The following is an 18,797-nucleotide window of genomic DNA, read 5'->3' on the forward strand; positions in this document are numbered from 1 at the left end:
AATTGCACGGACCCGAAGTGGGGGAGTTCGGACTTCGGCATATCCCGAATCTAAATGGGCCGAATTCAGCCGAATCCGAACTATACCGAATTTTTTTTTAATTCAACAGCCCTACTGATTAGAATTGGATGGTTCTTTGAGAATGTGACCAAAGAATACATTGATTTCTGTTCAGTTACTGTTGTTCTAGCTTGATTGCAAATTGTGATAACATTTGTATTTTTAAATGTTCTTTATTTAAAATATTTTATGCCACATTTCTACTCAATTTAGGGTCCCCAAAATGGCAAACAATCAAATAAATTAAAACCAGCTTTAATACATGTGCATACAAAAATTAAAATAACAATTAAACAAAACACAGCAACATGAACAGGAAGGAGGGGGGTCAGTGAGGAATGCGAAACTAAACAGAAGTCTTACCTGCATACATGTATTATATGTATGGATTTAATATGTAACATGAAAGCTTGTGGGGCTTTTAAGAATACATAAGCCTATATCAAAGGTGTGTGATGTACCTACTTTTCATTTGCCATAGAGACCACATTGAAATGATCTCAAGTATTTGTTCTACCTGAAGTGACTCTTGTGATACTGTGACACAAAAAGGAACAGGTATTTGCTAAAATGCCACAAAACCCAAATACATGCAACAAAATAAACAATAATATATAGTATGTGTTGAATATATTAAATGCATTGCATGCAAATTTACTTTAAAAAATCTGAAATGCAAATAATCAAGCTACACAACTTAAAGGAAAGTTTGACAACTTTTGCACTGCTCTATGGTGTGTTCATCCATTCACGCACTTCAAAAATTCTTAAGTAGAACCACTAATAGAGCTGACTTTTCAGAAGTTAACAAAGCAAGGCACCTTGGAGTTTAACATGCTTTCCTTAAGATAAACCAAGAATATATTAAGATCTACCTATATATTTAAGAGATTCTTCCCTGCTGTGGAAAGAACCTGACTGCCTTCATACTTTGTATGTCAGTTGATGCACAATCATTCTCCAAATCAAATGCTATTTCCTCTTTCTCTTTCCACCCATGCATCAGGGGATTGTTTATCAGGGGGCCCCACACATATTTGGCCCTGCTGCTTTTACACTGCAAACCTTGTGCAGATGTACTCCAATTTTAATCAACGGGAGTGCGCTGTTAGAAACCCGACCCAGTTTTTCAATCAGCTTTTTCAAACAAGAGTAGAATATTTTTTTTCAGCTTGGACTGGGGGAAGAAGATTGTTTGCGTGCACAAAATACTGGGAATCTGTTCCACAGCAGATTCACAACTAAAATTAGGCGCACCTGGATGCATCAACATTTCTCTTAAAATTCTGTGAAAATATCTACAGGTGATAAAGTACAGACAAGCTGCCACACAGTCTGGCTCCCTAAATGCTACAAGAATATTTCACAAACAAAAGAGTATTTGTATACACAAATCATGTAGTAGGTGTCAACATCTGACACATTTCAAAACACCACGGACTCTCTACCTTTAAGAAACCAGAACTTCAGCATAGCTATTAAGTTTGTGTTTATAGATGGTAGAAGAAAGACTTTCACCTACTAGACTACAGATGAAAAGGATATAAGCCACAGCTGTAACCCATAAGGCAATGTAATTCTTTCCATTCATTTGCCCATTACCAGTAAATTACTGTAAATTCCAAATATTGATCTAGACCCGTGTTGGCGAACCTATGGCACGGGTGCCACTTCCGGCACTCGTAGCCCTCTCTGCCGGCACGCGTGGTTCCTCCAAGCCACTGGCCTTTCCGGCTCTGCCCTGCCCCGGATGGGGGAGGCTGTAGCCCAGAGGTGGGGAACCTCCGACATCATTGGCGGTGGCCCCCGGACTCTCCCACATTGCCGCCACTGGAGCGTGCGTGGCCGGCCAGGTGGGTGGGAGAGCGGGGAACAGAAGCAGAGCGCCCACACTCGGCATGGCCGGCGGCTTCTCCGGCGCCCTCTGGGCCTGTGCGGGTGGAGGAGCGTGGCTGGCCGGTGGGTGCAAAGGAGGCGTCCTCTGCCCTACCCTGCTCGCCTCTCACTAGCCTGCCGCCGCCACGCCCCACCGAGTGGCAAATCCAAGGCAAAACCTCCCATACATAAATGGCCTCTTTCTTTTTCTGTCTCCCTCTGTCCTTTTCTTTCCCTACTTTTCTTTCTCTCCCTTGCTCCATTTCCTTCTCCCTTTCTCTCTCTTTTTCTTTCTTTCTCTCCCTCCCTCCCTTCCCTTTCCTTCTCCCTTCCCTTCTTTCCTTCCTTCCTTCTTTCCCTCCAGCGGCTTCTCCGGCGCCCTCTGGGTCTGTGCGGGTGGAGGGGCGTGCAGTCCTATTCCACCTTTGAAGTGCCCACAAGCCATCCTCCAAACACCTTTCCATTTGTCTTGATATGTAGAGAGAAAACACTAAGGAACTAGTTGCCAATCTCCAGATACTAGCTGGAGATCTCCTCCTATTACAAGTGATCTCCAACCAATAGAGATCAGTTCCCCTGGAAAAAATTGCCACTTTGGCAATTGGACTCTATGGCACTGAAGTCCTTCCCCAAACCCCGCCCTCCTCAGGCGCAAAAACCTCCCACTCATGGCAAAGAGGAACTTGGCAACCCTAGCCTCTCCCTCTGGGCCCCCTCTGGGGGTGGTATTCAGGTTAAATTGCCGCATTGGCACTCGGCGATAAATAAGTGGGTTTTTGGTTGCAGTTTGGGCACTCGGTCTCTAAAAGGTTCGCCATCACTGATCTAGACAAACTATATGGGAGTGAAGAGGTACCATCGACTTTTATTGCTTGTTGCTGGGTCCTATTCCCAGGAATCAATAAAAGCTACAATGTTCATAAAAAGCTAAAGAGATGGCTAATGTGGATATGAGGAAGCTTTTAGATCCATTGTAAATTGCTCTGTCAGTTATACTGAATATTTCCCCCCCAAATATTTAGTGGTCTAATCCAAAAACCTTCTTACAATTATCTAAACATAACACAGAACAGAATATTAGTCATATAAGTAGCACTTACATGGAATAATTCAATCTTTTAAAAACCTGACTGGAGCTAGTTTCAAACTATACCTTTCACAGATGTTTATCACAATCATCACAGTAACACCAAGTAAGTGGAGCTTGTACCCAGTATACAGCATGTCAGGGCCACACTGATTTCTAAACAGAGAACATGCAGTAGCCAAGAACATGTTTTTAAAGAAATGAGAACAACCTTTACTGGTGAGAATTTGCATGTTCTCACATTTTTGATTTTTGAAACAGTGTAACATTTTTTTATTCCAAATAGGGTTTTGTTCTGGTAGGGTACTATTGCAGGGTTTGCTACAATAGCAGCTCCTCTAACAGACCTGGCACAGAAGCAGTTGCCGAACAACCTCCAGTGGTTTCCCAAGTCAGAGCAGGCCTTCAAAGGCTGTAATATGCCCTAACACAAGAACCAGTACTGAAGATCCCGGACCTCTCCCATCCTTTCATTCTGCAAACAGAAAGGTACATTGTTTACTCACCGAGAAGGTCCTTTCTGCTCTGAAGTAGAAGGGCATCTTGATCTTTGGGTGTTTCTCACCCATTGCTAGGGGTAGGTAGGACTAAACTAACAACTTCCTGTCTCCTGGCGAGGAACACCTCCCCTTCCAGTTATTCTGCAGCAAGCTCAAGAGACAGGGAAAGGCACTCACAAACAAGGAGTACAAACAACAACAAACTGAACGATAAAAAAGGGGGACCTGAATAAACAGGTCCCACCCTTGTGGACTTACCGGGCAGGATACAGGGGAAGGAGAGATGGTCCCTCGGGTTGGGCTGCCGCCGTCTCGCGAGGCCATGCTTGCCTCACGGTTTCTCCCAGTCCCTTCCCAAGGCGGGTGGGGTGTCCTGACGTCACCCCTCCCTGTGCCTACTTAAGCCGGCGCAGCCCAGCTGCCATCCTCTTTGCAGCGGGACAGCGAGGTTAAAAGGTTGGGCAAGTAGCTGACTTTCCAGCAGTTCCTCCTGTCCAGGTTTCCTTACTCTGAGGGGATTAGTTCCCCCCCCCTTTCTTTTTCTACAGCGGCGGCGGCGCAGGGGGCCTTACGCAACCCCCCCCTCACCCACTCTTGTTTTTGGCCTGGAATTCGCCCCCCCCCCTTTTCTCTTTTGCCCGGCTACTGCCGCCACGTGCGGCCGGCTCACCCCCCCTCCTCCTCTCCTCTTGGTGGGGATAATTTTGGCCGCTTGTTCCCTGTCTCTGGCAGGGAGTGGGGTCCTTCGGAGTTGTTGCCACGGTGCGGGTGAGCAGCTTCCAGGCACCCCCCTCCCATTTTGTTCCTTTTTGCACACACACGCCCTTTTTCCCCCCCCCCTCTCTCTCTCTCTCTGTGGGGGCTCTCTCCAGCTTGTTGTCCACCTTCCGGCTGGGATTTCGTTCCTATCCCAGGCAGCTGCCGCGGGGTTGTGAACGGCCATATGCATACCCAGCCCCTAGCAAACCTCCCTCCCGGTCGCCTAGACTTCGCTGGGACCAGCCGGTCGCCTAGAAATCCGGGCATACGGGGCATTTACTTGGGATTTTGCTTGTTCAGTGTGCCTCCCTCCCCCATTTGTTGCTGCTAATTCCTTAATGTTTTTTCTTTTCCATTTTCTGAGCGGGATTGCTCTCTGGGCAATTTCATTGGCTTTGTTTTGTTCTCCGGGCAGGCTGTTAAAACCGCCCCCCTCCTTTTTCCCCGTCTCACCTCTCATGTTCTGTAAGGGGAGGTTTTCACGCAGTGGGGTTCCAAATACATCAGGATATGAGACACTAATTGTTAAGATTGAGGACCTGTGGAGCTCTTTCAGGGCTCTTGGCTACTATCCCCTTACGAAGAGGGGGCTGGACATAAACACTCCCCCCTCCCCTCTATATTTGTATCTCAGTGCAGTGGGTTGGAGGTTTGCATCAGCAGTAGTCTTCCCTTGGACTTAACATTGCTACAGTGGTTTATTCTCACTTGCCCTGAATTTTGGCTCAGATTTATACCAGAGGGGCTGTGGCTCAGTGGTAGAGCATCTGCTTGGCATGCAGAAGTTCCCAGGTTCAGTCCCCGGCATCTCCAGTTAAAGGGACCAGGCAAGTAGGTGACGTGAAATGAAATATATTTTTAAAAAATGGGAGTTTACAATATAGATAACAAATAGAGCAATATAGATTTATTCGGGGCTCACATGCATCAAGTATTAATTTGGGCAACTCATCCAATCTGCTAATATAGTGCAATTGCTTGGGAGTTTAAAATATGAATGAATAAATATTGAGACTGATAGATATATATATAGATAGATAGTTTATTTACAGCCTTTGGCCAGATAAAATAATGAAAATACTATACATATTTACTAGGGGCTCAGCCTGATGGCCAAGAGCGGATGGGTTATGCCTTTGGATTCAGGAGATGATGCAGAGGCGTGAGCCAATTTTTCCTTCTAGCCTATCCAGGAGGCCAGTCCTTAATTCGTTGCCCCAAAATTTGTATGGTGCCTTCACTTTCTTGGGTTACAGCTTGGCTTGTCCTCTGGTGCATTCAGCTTAATTTTGCTGGGCTGGCTTTCATACTTGAACAGCCCGATGTTTACGGAGCATTTATTGGCTCTGAGGTTTTGCCCACTAAGGAGAACATTTTAGGAGTGGCTTGTGTGGGTTTTGATTGCTTTGATTTTGAATCCTTTATTATTTGTAGTAGAAGTTGGGCTGTGCATACCATTGCTACCTTAGTAATTACTGAACTCTGAGAAATGGGGAACCTATTTAACTGATGTACCGGGATCGCTCATGGATGAATCGTCAGGAGGGGAGTTATGACTTTTTACAGTTCTTCTTTTCAGATACATGGTAGGAGACAGGCTAATACAGTCCTGTCTCCAGTTTTCTCTGCAAATTATTCATAATGGGAGCGTTAATAAGCTATGCTGCTGGCAGCAACCTCCCCCCCCCCCACTGTCAATCATAGGCAGTATTTTCTTGGTTGTAGAGTCTGCAGTTCTGAACACAACGGTGTGAGCTTTTAACTTTGCTATGCTGTCTTTTCTATGCATCATTCTTGGACCCCAGGGTGTGGTAAGCTCCCCTTCCCCGAAGGTTTTAAGCAGAGGTTAGATGGCCATCTGTCAGCGATGACTGTCGGCAATGACAAATTCGGTGAGCTTAAGTGGATGCTGTGAGGGAGGGCATATTGGCCATCTTCTAGGTATGGAATAGGGGATGCTGGGGGGGGGGGGAGTTGCGAAGTTTCTGCATTGAGCAGGGGTTGGACTAGATGACCTCGGTGGTCGCTTCCAACTATACTTTTCTATGATTCTCCACACAAGCAGCTATTTGTGGTTCAGTTTGATTCTCCCTTAGGTGGGAGAGAAAGCCGACATTTAAACTAACTAACAAAAAAAAACAACAAAAAAAAAAAAACAAACAGAAAACAGAAGAAACCCTCTCCTTTGTTTCATCATTTCGCTCGTGTGCTTGCATCCATCGCAAGGGAATTGTAAGTGATTTACTTTGCTGTGAGCACTGGTTGTTTGATTTTGCTGCGATCTATTAACTGAACTGGGATTGATGGACAAAAAGGGGAAGAATGCTGGTTTATTTCATTTTGCTGTGCTGCATTTGCTGACCTGAGAACTGATACATTAGAAGGGGGCAGAGCCACTTTTCCGTAACCTGTTGGCCAGTCACATTCCCTTGACGGGATGATTTGGGCTTGAGAAGAGCGGTTAATTGTTGTCTCGGGTCCTTTGCAATTTGGGCTAGGGGACATGCCTCCAAATCGGTCCAAAGGACTTCCTTAGATGAGCATCGCACAGCAGCCGTGTTTTGGGGGCTTATACCAAACTGGCATGCCTAGCCGCCACGTGAGAGACATTAGAGGCCTTGCTGGCCACACCCCCATCTACGACCAGGGAGTCAGGTAACGCCCCCTCATACATCGGGATGACATTGCGTAGCGGCGGCCTATGTGTCTGGTTTGCCAGCATGGGCAGCGAGAAGGGAGGGACATGTGGGGCTATGGTGATGGGGCAGCGTGGTTCCTAGTCAAGCTTCCACCTCAGAACATCAGCAGTGGCCTATATGGCTGCCGATCCACCTGGCATTCATTTTGCCCAGAGGGGACTAGGTAAATTTTTACTCCTATTGAAACCGATTCTTGCCCAAGTAAGAACAAGGATATGGTTAGACTGCAGACTGTACCTTAGTTAGTTGGTTGTCAGGCTACACTGTCTTTACGGGGAGGGTTTAGACCACATGCCCGTAAAGGGCATTGCACCTCACTATTCACATGAGCAATGGCTACGGGCAAGTGAGCTGCAAGTGACTCGATACTATGATGAAACATTTAGTGCTAGGGTTTCACATGAGGAGTGCACTTGGTGGGACCTTTAATGGAATAAGCTATGGCTTTTGTGGGTTGGCTCATGGTTAGGGACAACACGTATACTGGCAGGCCTGGCAGGGGTGACATGGGGGGGCTGAACAGGTGAGAGTTTTTTGTTGTTGTTTTTGCTGGACTATAACCAGTGCAGGTGTCACCGCACTTGGGGCAGATAAGGGCATGACTGTAATACTTGTTGCCGCATCCACCCTAGGCCATCCTGTTCCTGAGCCCATACCTATTGATGCCCTCTCCCTGTTGCTTTGGGGTTGTCCCACTGCAACTGGTATTACCAGTTTCACTTAATTCTGTTGTAGCTGCAGCTGGTTTTTTCCGTATTCCTCACCCCCGTGTGTCTTGGACCGACCCCCCCCCCTTGTTTTTAAACTCAACGGGTTCCTAGGACCGTGCCTGTGGGCATCTCCGTTTTACAGGCTGCCTTGAAGGCCTTTAACATGTTCTATGTGGGGTATGTAAAGCGTGGGTCACGAGCCTCAGTGCTAGTCAATATTGCTTGGCTTATTTACAGCCTATCTTCTATAGTTCGGCATACCTCAGGCATCTATGATACTGGTGGACGCATTACGGCTTTCAAGTCCTGAGTTTCCAAATGTTAGCAGCACCACTTATGGGGCGGTTTCGATGGTAGATGACATGGAAACTTAACTTATTGGGTTCTCCTCCCCCTGCATGGCCTAACTTTGGGTATCCCTCATGGGTGTGGTTCCCTAAGGCTCCCGTGGATTATAGACATATGCCCTACTGTTTTACCCCTGGGTTTCCTCAGTCATCCTACACCATTCCTGCTAATTTGGTTCAGGTGTTATGCATCCTTCCACCACACACTTAGCGACCTATGGGCCTGTGGGGGTGGGTGCCCTGTTCGGCACATGGGCATGAACCTGACCACCAGTTCTGTTGGGAACATGGGGGTCGTTGGCCTTGAGCTTCGGGCTCAACAGATTGTGGTGTTGATAAGGCGTTAAATATGGGCCTCAGTATCTTGTGCCACCTTAGGCCTTTGACGGTTTAACAGGATGGTCTTTTCAGGCAAGCACTCATACACCCTTTCCCGTCATGTAACCTTCTGATTTCCTTCCTGGACTGTGGATGGTGCTCCATTCTGCCAGGGTGAATACTGCTGCCATGGTTGGATCCTCTGTGCTCACTGTTTATGGGACGCATCTCTTGCAGGAAGCATCCGCTAACATGTCCTCTCGTTTCAGCTCTAAGTTGGAGAAGGTTCTGGACCCCTTGTGTGCAGCCTCGGGCTCTGGAACTGTATGGTTGCAGCTTTACTGGTGGCTCCCAGTGACATGCTATCACGCAGTGCTCCTGTTTCATATGCCCAGGGTAACACCGACTGCCGTTTTGGGGTCAGGAAGGAATTTTTCCTACAGGCCAAATTGGCCATGGGCCCTGTGGGTTTTTGCCTTCCTCTGGGCAGTGGGCAGGTGTCACTTGGTGGAAAACCCAGGAATGGGTTTTGGAGCTAGAGCTGCTTCCTTGGTGGAAAACCCGGGAATGGATTTTGGAGCTAGAGCTGCTTCTCCAGGTGATATGTGCGGCAAGCTGTCGTTGTGTGGACTCCGTGGGAGACGTGTGGAGGCGTGGTGATCCGCCATACAGAAATTTCATTCAGGATGCCGGTGCTGTATCGCCCTGATGGTGTGCACCTGTCCGACTGGGGTCAGGACCTGTGGCTGCACGATATTCGGGGCTCGCTACTTTGTTGGTCACAGCAGTAGGAGCGTTGGCGGGAGCAGGGTGGTAGTCCCTGCTCTTTGGCGGGTTTTTCCATGGGGTCTGATCCAAGAAGGGAAGATGTGCTTTTCCTTCCCGTTTATGGGGACCCCCATAAGGGGTCTTGGGATGGAGTACAACAACAATGCCCAGCTAAGGGGCCTGCAGTGGGTGCTCCAATCCCAGGTGGCACTGGCTCCACACAGAGATGCCCGTCCTGGTGGGGCCTCATAAGTGCTACTCCGGTGCTGTGCCCACTGGTGGTTGGGCTGTTTATCGATGCTTTCGATACGTGTATCGAGTTACAGGGTGGTGACTCGATATCTTGGATCCGCCCCCATGTTTTCCGCCAATGCTCCATTCTGTTGTGATCAATAAAAACTGTGGCCATTTACACCCAAAGAGCATGTGTATGTGTGTTTACTTAATGTTACTTCTCCTTCCCTTGGAGCCGCTTGCCCGTGGGTCCACAAAAAAGGGGGACCTGAATAAACAGGTCCCACCCTTGTGGACTTACCGGGCAGGATACAGGGGAAGGAGAGATGGTCCCTCGGGTTGGGCTGCCGCCGTCTCGCGAGGCCATGCTTGCCTCACGGTTTCTCCCAGTCCCTTCCCAAGGCGGGTGGGGTGTCCTGACGTCACCCCTCCCTGTGCCTACTTAAGCCGGCGCAGCCCAGCTGCCATCCTCTTTGCAGCGGGACAGCGAGGTTACCCACCCACCCTCCCTGTGTTCTGGTTATGTGGTTTGTTTTCTTTGTCACAGTTTGTTCGGGCGGGTTTTTCCATGGGGTCTGATCCAAGAAGGGAAGATGTGCTTTTCCTTCCCGTTTATGGGGACCCCCATAAGGGGTCTTGGGATGGAGTACAACAACAATGCCCAGCTAAGGGGCCTGCAGTGGGTGCTCCAATCCCAGGTGGCACTGGCTCCACACAGAGATGCCCGTCCTGGTGGGGCCTCATAAGTGCTACTCCGGTGCTGTGCCCACTGGTGGTTGGGCTGTTTATCGATGCTTTCGATACGTGTATCGAGTTACAGGGTGGTGACTCGATATCTTGGATCCGCCCCCATGTTTTCCGCCAATGCTCCATTCTGTTGTGATCAATAAAAACTGTGGCCATTTACACCCAAAGAGCATGTGTATGTGTGTTTACTTAATGTTACTTCTCCTTCCCTTGGAGCCGCTTGCCCGTGGGTCCACAAACTTAGAACCATTCTATATGTATTGCTACAATATTATTAGGCCGATCGAATCCATAGGCCAGTTTGGCGTGCTTCAGTCCACCCTTGTAAGATGATGTTGCCATCTCTGGGTAGGCAAGATGCCCTTCTACTTCAGAGCAGAAAGAACCTTCTCAGTGAGTAAACAATGTACCTTTCCCACTCTGAAGGAAGGGCATCTTGATCTTTGGGATCTCCAAGAGCAATGAAATAATGGGTGGGAACTCAGTCCTCATCATCTTCCACCATGTGCTGTAAAATACGTCTGCCGAATGCCGCTTTGGCGGATGCCATAGTAATGATTCGCAGGAGGCCGCCCCTGGCCGCTCCCGGCAGCAGAAAGCGGCGCGGGCCAGGCGGAGGCGGCGGTGTGGCCCGGCGGGGGCCGGGGCAGCCTCCCTGCAGCTGCAGGAGGCTGCCCCAGGCCGCCGCCAGGCCGCTCCCGGCGGCAGAAAGCGGCGCGGGCCCGGCGGAGGCGGTGGTGCAGCCTGGCGGGGGCCGGGGCAGCCTCCCTGCAGCTGCAGGAAGGCTGCCCCAGCCCCCACCGGGCCGCACCGCTGCCTCCGCGCCACTTCCCGCTGCCGGGAGCAGCCTGGGGCGGCCTCCTGCGGCTGAAGGAAGGCCGCCCCCGCCGGGCCCGCACCGCTTTTCGCCGCCAGGAGCCCGTCAGGTAAGCCTGCGGGGGGGAGGGGTTATAAGCCGACCCTCGGCTTATACGCGGGTGCCTAATTTCCCCCCATTTTGGGGGGAAAATTAGGCACCTCGGCTTATACGCGGGTCGGCTTATACACGGGTATATACGGTACTTGTATTCTATGCTATATTGGTTCCGTCCTTTTATCTACCAAGCTCTGAGCCCTGGTCCCAGTCAGGAGTGCCTGGATCATTTTTGTATTATTTTAGTCAATGGGCCTTACTCCCAAGGAAGTTTTTTTAGGATTGCAGCCTTAAAGAATTACATTGTCATGGATACTGAGGAACTTCCTTTCCTGCAAGTTTTCACCACATAGACAACTCAGCGGAGACAGCAGGCAGGACAAGCATGCTTCTGCCGGTTCTCCCTCACCATGCAGTGATTCAACATGCAGATGGGTACATCTACACAGGGCTTCTGTGGTTACACCAGCCATGAGATAACTGATGTGCCTTCCAGTTATCATACTGTGATTCATTTATATCTGTTCCCTTCATCAATCCTTCTTGAAAGCACAAAGTTGTTCTGTACCATAATGCCTTTGTACCATTATACCTTTACAAGTTGGTGGTCCACAAATAATCTCAGGGGAAAACAGGCACATATTTGATCAACTATCAGTTGTTATATTTTCATGTTGATATGGTTAAAAAAACACAAGTAATTATAAGGATGATACAAAGTGTAAATATGTATTTACTTATGGAACTAGCTTTCCTTTAGAGAAAACTTCATGAAAGGTGGCATTTAACTTTTTTAAAGTTAGGAAATATCTATTAAATTGTGAGTAGTAAGTGCTGGTTTTGTTGAGCAGATAAGGATGACTTCTTCTACATGTGGAAGACATGCAGATGTGCCTCTAGTTATTCGAAGCAAATGGTGAGGATTCTATCAGCTAGGCTGGGAAAACAACTTCTCTCCAAGCAGAGAGATTGCTGCTAAAATATTTTTATTTAACAAAATTTCTACCACGTCTTTCAGCCCTCACAAGGGCCACCAAGGCAGCTAACAAATTAAAAAATAATTTGCCATAGAGTCCAATTGCTATAGCAGCCATTTTCTCCAGGTGAACTGATCTCTATCAGCTGGAGATCAGTTGTAATTGCAGGAGATCTTCTGCTAGTACCTGGGGGTTGGCAACCCTAGGTTAAAATGGAGGAGAGGACAATGATGTAAGCTGCTTTGGGTTCCCACTGGGAAGAAAGGTGGGCCTTCTGTAGTGACCTGCATCCTGTGGAAAGACCTCCTCCCGGCATTTTGCAAACTTTGTAAAACAGGAGAGCATTTTTATAATGTTAACAGGCTACATCGTAACAGATTAGTCTAGGAAAGGAACTGGATTTTGACTTATGTAATACCATGTTCTCCATTGTTTAACATGTCATGTTTTGTTCAGACAACAGCTTGTTTCGAATTTCTGCAATTCTAGTCTTATTCATTGTTTATTAGATGTATCATCCTATTGATTGCTTTGATTAACATAGTATAATCTGGCCTTGAGTCTCAGTAAGAAAAGCAAGTAATAAAAGAAAAGAAAGGAAATAGTGTAGGGAAGGAGATAAAGGATGGAATGAAGTGATTCAGCATGTTCTTGGAGTTTCCCCACTTGTAACATATAGTATTTGGACCATTAGAGGGATCAGAATTATCTAAGCATTATGAAAGTTGGAACCTATACAGAACTGCCAAAATGTGAATAGAAAATAACAAAAAAAATCCCCTATTCCGATTCACCAACTCTGTCAGAATGATTAAATAAATCCTGGGAAAATAGCTGAAATACTCAAGTTTACTAAATTTGTGCAAGCAAGCAATAAAAAGAAAATCCTCAGCAATCTTCACAGTCTATTTTATGAGCACTTTACGCTATTAATTCAAATAGATAATTTTCAGGCATGTAATCTTAAGTGATTAATGAATTAATATTTTATAGTTTCTACCTTTTTCTTGTTTATTTTTGTCCAAGTCACTGAATGTTTTTGTTAAAAAAAACTACTCTAACACACAAATAAGTAGACAAAGCATCAACAACAAAATCAGTTTTCCCTCAATCTGTGGTGCAAACTAGACATTTCATACACCACTGTTTTTAATAACTGAATATGAAAGCCTTCAAAATGACTTCCCCATGAAATCATAATTTAAAAAAATAATTCTGGTTGAACTAAAACTGAGACGGGAGGTGGAGTGGTATAGTATAGTCCAATCTCGTCAGATCTCGGGCACTAAAAAGGGTTGGCACTTGGGACACCATCGAGCAAGATTTTGCAAAGGTAGGCAATGGGAAACCACCTCTGCTTAGTCCCTTGCTTTGAACCCCTATGGGGTCATCACGAGTCAGCTGCATCTTATGGCACTTTACACACACACATAAAACTGAGACATTAGTAACTACTGTGGTTATTGCTTCAAAACATGCAGGTTGTATTATTTAGCAATTGCTCCAACAGGTCACTGCCGAGAACCCTCATACTTATCAAATTGCCTTTCCCAGTATACTCACTAGCCCTAGTTACGTTATTCAGGCAGCCCCAGTGAGCTCACAGGCCATTCCCATGGGGTACTCAGTCCTGTGCAATGGCCTACCAGAGTGCATGAGGGCCCTCCTCATCCACTCTGGCAGGCCATTGCAAAGGACTGGGTACCGCACAGCAAGGTTATCTTGCTATATTTAGAAAGACATTTTACCATAGAGTTTCTGGTGATTCTTAGAGTAGCATTCTTAGAGAGGTTTTCCTCAAAACTGACCTACATCATGCCGACAGAGTCCCCATTTCCCCAGCCCACCAAATTCCCACTGGTAAGGCAGTCCTATTTCAGAGGGCATTTGGAGGCAGGTGAATTTTTTCCCAGCAGATTTGACTGCGAGTTTGTGATCCTGTGTATTTCTACTCTTGTGTGATCTAAGTGTGAACGCTTCAAAATTAGTATATTATTAATTGAAACATTTATGTGTTCGCAACTTGGTCACTACATTGTTTGCTGTCTTGAATCCATGGAGTTAAGGCGGGTTATAAATATTCTAATTAATTAAATAAATAAAACATCTGTGCTGCTGCAAGGATTTTCAAGCCAACAGAGGAAAGATCCATTTATTTCTCATGACCTGATGGAAAATGCAGTCTAGGAGACGGTGTGGCCTCTCCTCAAGGTCTCCAAATCCAGAAAGTTATAGTAATTAAAGCTTCTCGATAACCTTACAGTGTCCTTCTATGACAGACGACAAGGTGGACTGGAAAATACAGGACAGTGAGAAATCTTCTTAGACTAATCCAATTTAACCAGTCAAGAGATTCTTCATTATTTATGCTTTGACTTCACAAAAAGATATCAAGACAACATCTTACAGTCATAAACTGTGCCAGGTCACATTCCCAGCAATAACTCCTATCTACAACATGATTTAAGACATAAATATCTAGATAAAATATTCACCTATTTGAACTCAGTTACAGCAAATGGAAACCAAGACTTTTAAAAGGATAAAACAGATGATGAAGTTTTCTAGGATAGTGTTCCCCCAATTTACTATGATATTTAAGACTAGATAGGGCAAGTAATGGTTGGAATTACACTTCTATATAGTACTGGCTCCCATAGGTCTGTTTCTGGAACATCCAAATTACACAACTATAATGTATTCTACACTGGAAAACATTAAGAAACTAGCACTTCAGCGACTTTAGATTAGAATAACTCTGCAGAGGATCACATTGTAAATGTACTAACAGTCCTTCATATCCTGGTCACATCTTATTAAGGTACTACTCTAACACACATGCCAAATTACACTAGCATCAGTAAAGGTTACCTTTCCTTTAAAATATTGACAGAAAAAATTCAGCATGGAACTGTAATGCCTTATGGCTCAGAAATGCAGAGTTGTATATAGCTTGTTCTATCTTAATATCAGGCTTCCTACTCTTCATTCCAGCTAAAGGTTAAGCTAACCATGTATGTGCAAAACTATGCCTATGGTATGGTGCACGGGGAGTGGGATGGGGGAGAGCTATCAGCAAGCTTTGCTAATATTGGTTTTCCCCTTCCAGCTGACAAGGATTTTGCTCATCATGACAGACACTCAATTTGTTTCTTCCAAATCTCACCAAGTGTGCACAAAACAGCATACAAATTACCAACCTGAAAAATGGCTCTTAGTACACAACAAGGTTTTGTGAAAGGTAGAATGGCCATACACACCAGGGGAAAGGGAGTAGATCAGATAAGTCACACACATGGCTGATCTGATTTGTTCCCTTTCCCCTGATCCTCCCCAGGACTTATAATCTAAAATTTGAGACAAATGAAACAAAGGGAGGGTAAGGCCAGAGATAAACAAAGGAAGACTGTGAGTTAATTTCAGTTACACATGTTTCACTTTGGTTGCAGGAAGGTGCTGTGATTCAGTGAGAAGAATGTTTCCAAAAAGAAGGTTGATTTGCCGGGACAGAACAAACTCTAATTTGATCATAGAATCATAGAGCTGGAAGGGGCCATACAAGCTATCTAGTTCAACCCCCTGCTTAATGCAGGATCAGCCTAGAGCATCCCTGACAAGTGTTTGTCCAGCCTCTGCTTAAAGACTGCCAGTGACGGGGAACTCACCACCTCCCTAGGTAGTTGATTCCACTGTCGAACAACTCTTACTAATGTCCAGCCGGTACCTCTCCGCCTGCAATTTAAACCTGTTATTGCGAGTCCTATCCTCTGCTGCCAACAGGAACAGCTCCCTACCCTCCTCTAAGTGATGGCCCTTCTTTGAAGGATACAGGGTTAAATGTATACTCTGAGGCTGAGGAATTCTGTCAGCCAATGCCAGCAGGCAGTGGGCGGAGTCTGGTGAGGTGACAGGAGGCTTCTTGGATGGAGAAAGAAGTTCTTGATCTTTTGGCTCTGAGCTCCCAAACTGTTCAGTTGTGTGTTGAGACTCTTAGAACCTGTGTGTTTACATGTTACCTAGCTTACATAAACCACACCTGAGTGGTGACAAAGGGAAGATTGGGGTAGAGAGAGAAAACCCTTTCTTCAGTCACAAAGTGGGAGGTGGCTCCTGAAATAGGGAGACTCCTAATTCAATGTTTTGGGCAGGGGGGGAGATTTGTTTCCCACAAGGTGTGGGCAAATCTGAGGAGTGGGAAAGGTTGTGGATAAACCTCCACTCTCTGGTGTTGTCTGTGCTAGGGTAAACCAAGTCCACACTGAGTATAATGAACAAAGTCTGAATATTCACTGAATAGCCTGAAGAGGCTGTACTGAAAACTAAGTACTGTGCCTGTAACCATTCAAGATTTGAACTGTTCCTAATCAATTAAAGCTTTGTGCCTCTCTTGAAGTAAAGCAATCAATCTATCTACCTCTGTATAAATAATAAACTTCCATTTATCTTATTATAAAATCAGCTACAGCCTCTAAGCCTCTCAATTTCATTTTGGGGGGAGGAAAGGGAAGCTTTCTCCTCACACAAACAAAGGTGACAAGGCGTGGGGTTTAAGAAATATTAAAAACCCTCATATTTATTGGTGGCAGCAAATTTGTGTGGTTCAGGGGAGACGAACCCTCACACCTTCAAATACTTAAAGAGAGCAATCATGCCCCCCTCCTCAATCAGACACCTATAGCTGGACAATCCCAGCAAATTGGCCTTCGATTCAGGTTTTCTGCAGCCCTCCATCCTCCACTTCCTCCTAGAAACTCAGGGAAGCTAACACAACTATTTTGTGAGGAAGCTTAGGTTAAGACTTCCTAAAGGCCAGCCCTTTAAAAACTTCATACTTTTGATTGTAGACTTGAAGCCAGACCCAATGTCCCCCACCACTCCACAACACTGGCACTGTTCACATGGAAATTACCATTTCAAAAATTTGGTTTGCCAAAGAAAAAGTGTATGTTCTGAAGTGAAAACAAGCTACAAAACACTTAAACTTTTCTTCCACTGACACAGTTTTTCTATTTCCAAAACGCTGAAGTTACTTTGCTTTCTGAATTTAAAGATTCCGTGGCGCAGAGTGGTAAGCTGCAGTACTGTAGTCCAAACTCTGCTCACGACCTGAGTTCGATCCCGACGGAAGTCGGTTTCAGGTAGCCGGCTCAAGGTTGAATCAGCCTTCCATCCTTCCGAGGTCGGTCAAATGAGTACCCAGCTTGCTGGGGGTAAAGGGAAGATGACTGGGGAAGGCACTGGCAAACCACCTCGTAAACAAAGTCTGCCTAGTAAACGTTGAGATGTGACGTGACCCCATGGGTCAGTAATGACCCAGTGCTTGCACAGGGGACCTTTACCTTTATACAACATCAAACCCTTTTCTGAACAACAGTGATGTAGTAACAAGGAAAATAAGTGTAACTTTTGCTAAGGTAAAATATGCAGACATTATGAAAGGTGTGAAATTTCCACCCATTCAGCATTTTCAAATAGCCCTTAAGTCCACTCACTTTTGTAGCTGCTGGTTCCACTAGCCTTTGGCGATGCCGACTTGAGCTGAAATGACTCTTCTGAGGTGCCACTTCCTGACAGTGAACACAAGATGGCAAAGGGAAGAAAAATACAAACAGGGGAAAATGGAATATAAGAGGCAAGGGGATGGAATGGGAAATGATCAGAGAAGGGAGAGGGAGAGTATTTAACTGGTGTACTTGCACTATATATATAAGAATGTTATGAAACAAACTTTCACTATTAATACTAAATATATACACAGTTTATAATATCACAGAGAGATAACTATGGGCACAATCCATACAGAGTTAAGAATCTTACTGGTTTCAGTGAGAGTGATTTAAGCGCTTAACTCTGACACTTTATTTAGCAGCAAATACTGGAAATCTTATAAACCATACTTCTTTAACCAAGCCTTGCTCAATATTTAAAGGGCATCCTTGCACATAATTAATGCACAACAGCCTCCTATAGCTTGTTGCAGAAGGTGGCTTCAAAAATAAACAAAGTGATCACTGGCACTTGACTCTACAAATAAAACTACTGCTGTTTCCAACAAAGAAACAAAACAAAGCAACAAATCCTTCATGTTTAGCCCTCAGGCAAAATGTAATTTCCCAGTGTGACTGATTTGACAGAAGTCTAGAAACTAGAGCTGTTTTTCACTCATCAGTACCCCTAATGAAAATAATTGAATTAGAAAGTGGACTCATTCCATCATCCTCCCAGTACATTAATGAGGAAAGCAATGCAGTGCTGCAACACATTCCCCTCCTACCCCCCCCCCCATGCATAGAATTGCTTGGCTGGCAACTGGTGGGAGGCTTACCGAAATGGCCAAGGAGCGGGGGGGGGGGGGAGGTAAGCGGAAAGGCAGAAATAGCATTATGCAACACTATGATGTCATTTCTGGCCAAAAACTAGAAGTTACTCATTTCTGGGTTTCAGCCAGAAAAGACATAGTGGAACACACAGCACTGCCCACCCCCTTCCCTCCCATCACCAGGCTGTGGCAGTGGATAATTGTCCACCACCAGTGGGTAAGTGGCAACCCTACCGATGCACAAAACATTTAACAGAATGCAGACAAGAAATAGACACAACCCTACAAAAGCAAAGAATCCCCTATGATGAACCAGGCTTATATTTGCCCAGTTTAACATGACTATCTTCCATTTTCAAAAAGACAAAACTTCATTTGGGGGGAATTAGTAAAGCTCGCCAAATAGCCAGTTTTAAACAAAGTCTGAGAAAGTTTATATTTTCTGTGTGTAATTCTTCCTCAAAGGTGTGTTACACCTTTCCCT

General features: G+C 45.7%; 1 protein-coding gene across 1 annotated transcript in view; it reads right to left on the reverse strand.

The window, feature by feature from the left end:
• MAST4 (microtubule associated serine/threonine kinase family member 4) overlaps nucleotides 1-18,797 on the reverse strand; it is a 229,359-nt gene that overhangs the window by 180,780 nt on the left and 29,782 nt on the right. Inside the window, exon 2 of the mRNA XM_056847860.1 lies at nucleotides 17,487-17,561. Within this exon, the coding sequence (XP_056703838.1) occupies nucleotides 17,487-17,561 (75 nt within the window). The remainder of the gene's footprint in view (nucleotides 1-17,486; nucleotides 17,562-18,797) is intronic.

This window comes from Euleptes europaea, chromosome 4, assembly GCF_029931775.1.
Source record: "Euleptes europaea isolate rEulEur1 chromosome 4, rEulEur1.hap1, whole genome shotgun sequence".
NCBI lineage: Eukaryota > Metazoa > Chordata > Lepidosauria > Squamata > Sphaerodactylidae > Euleptes > Euleptes europaea.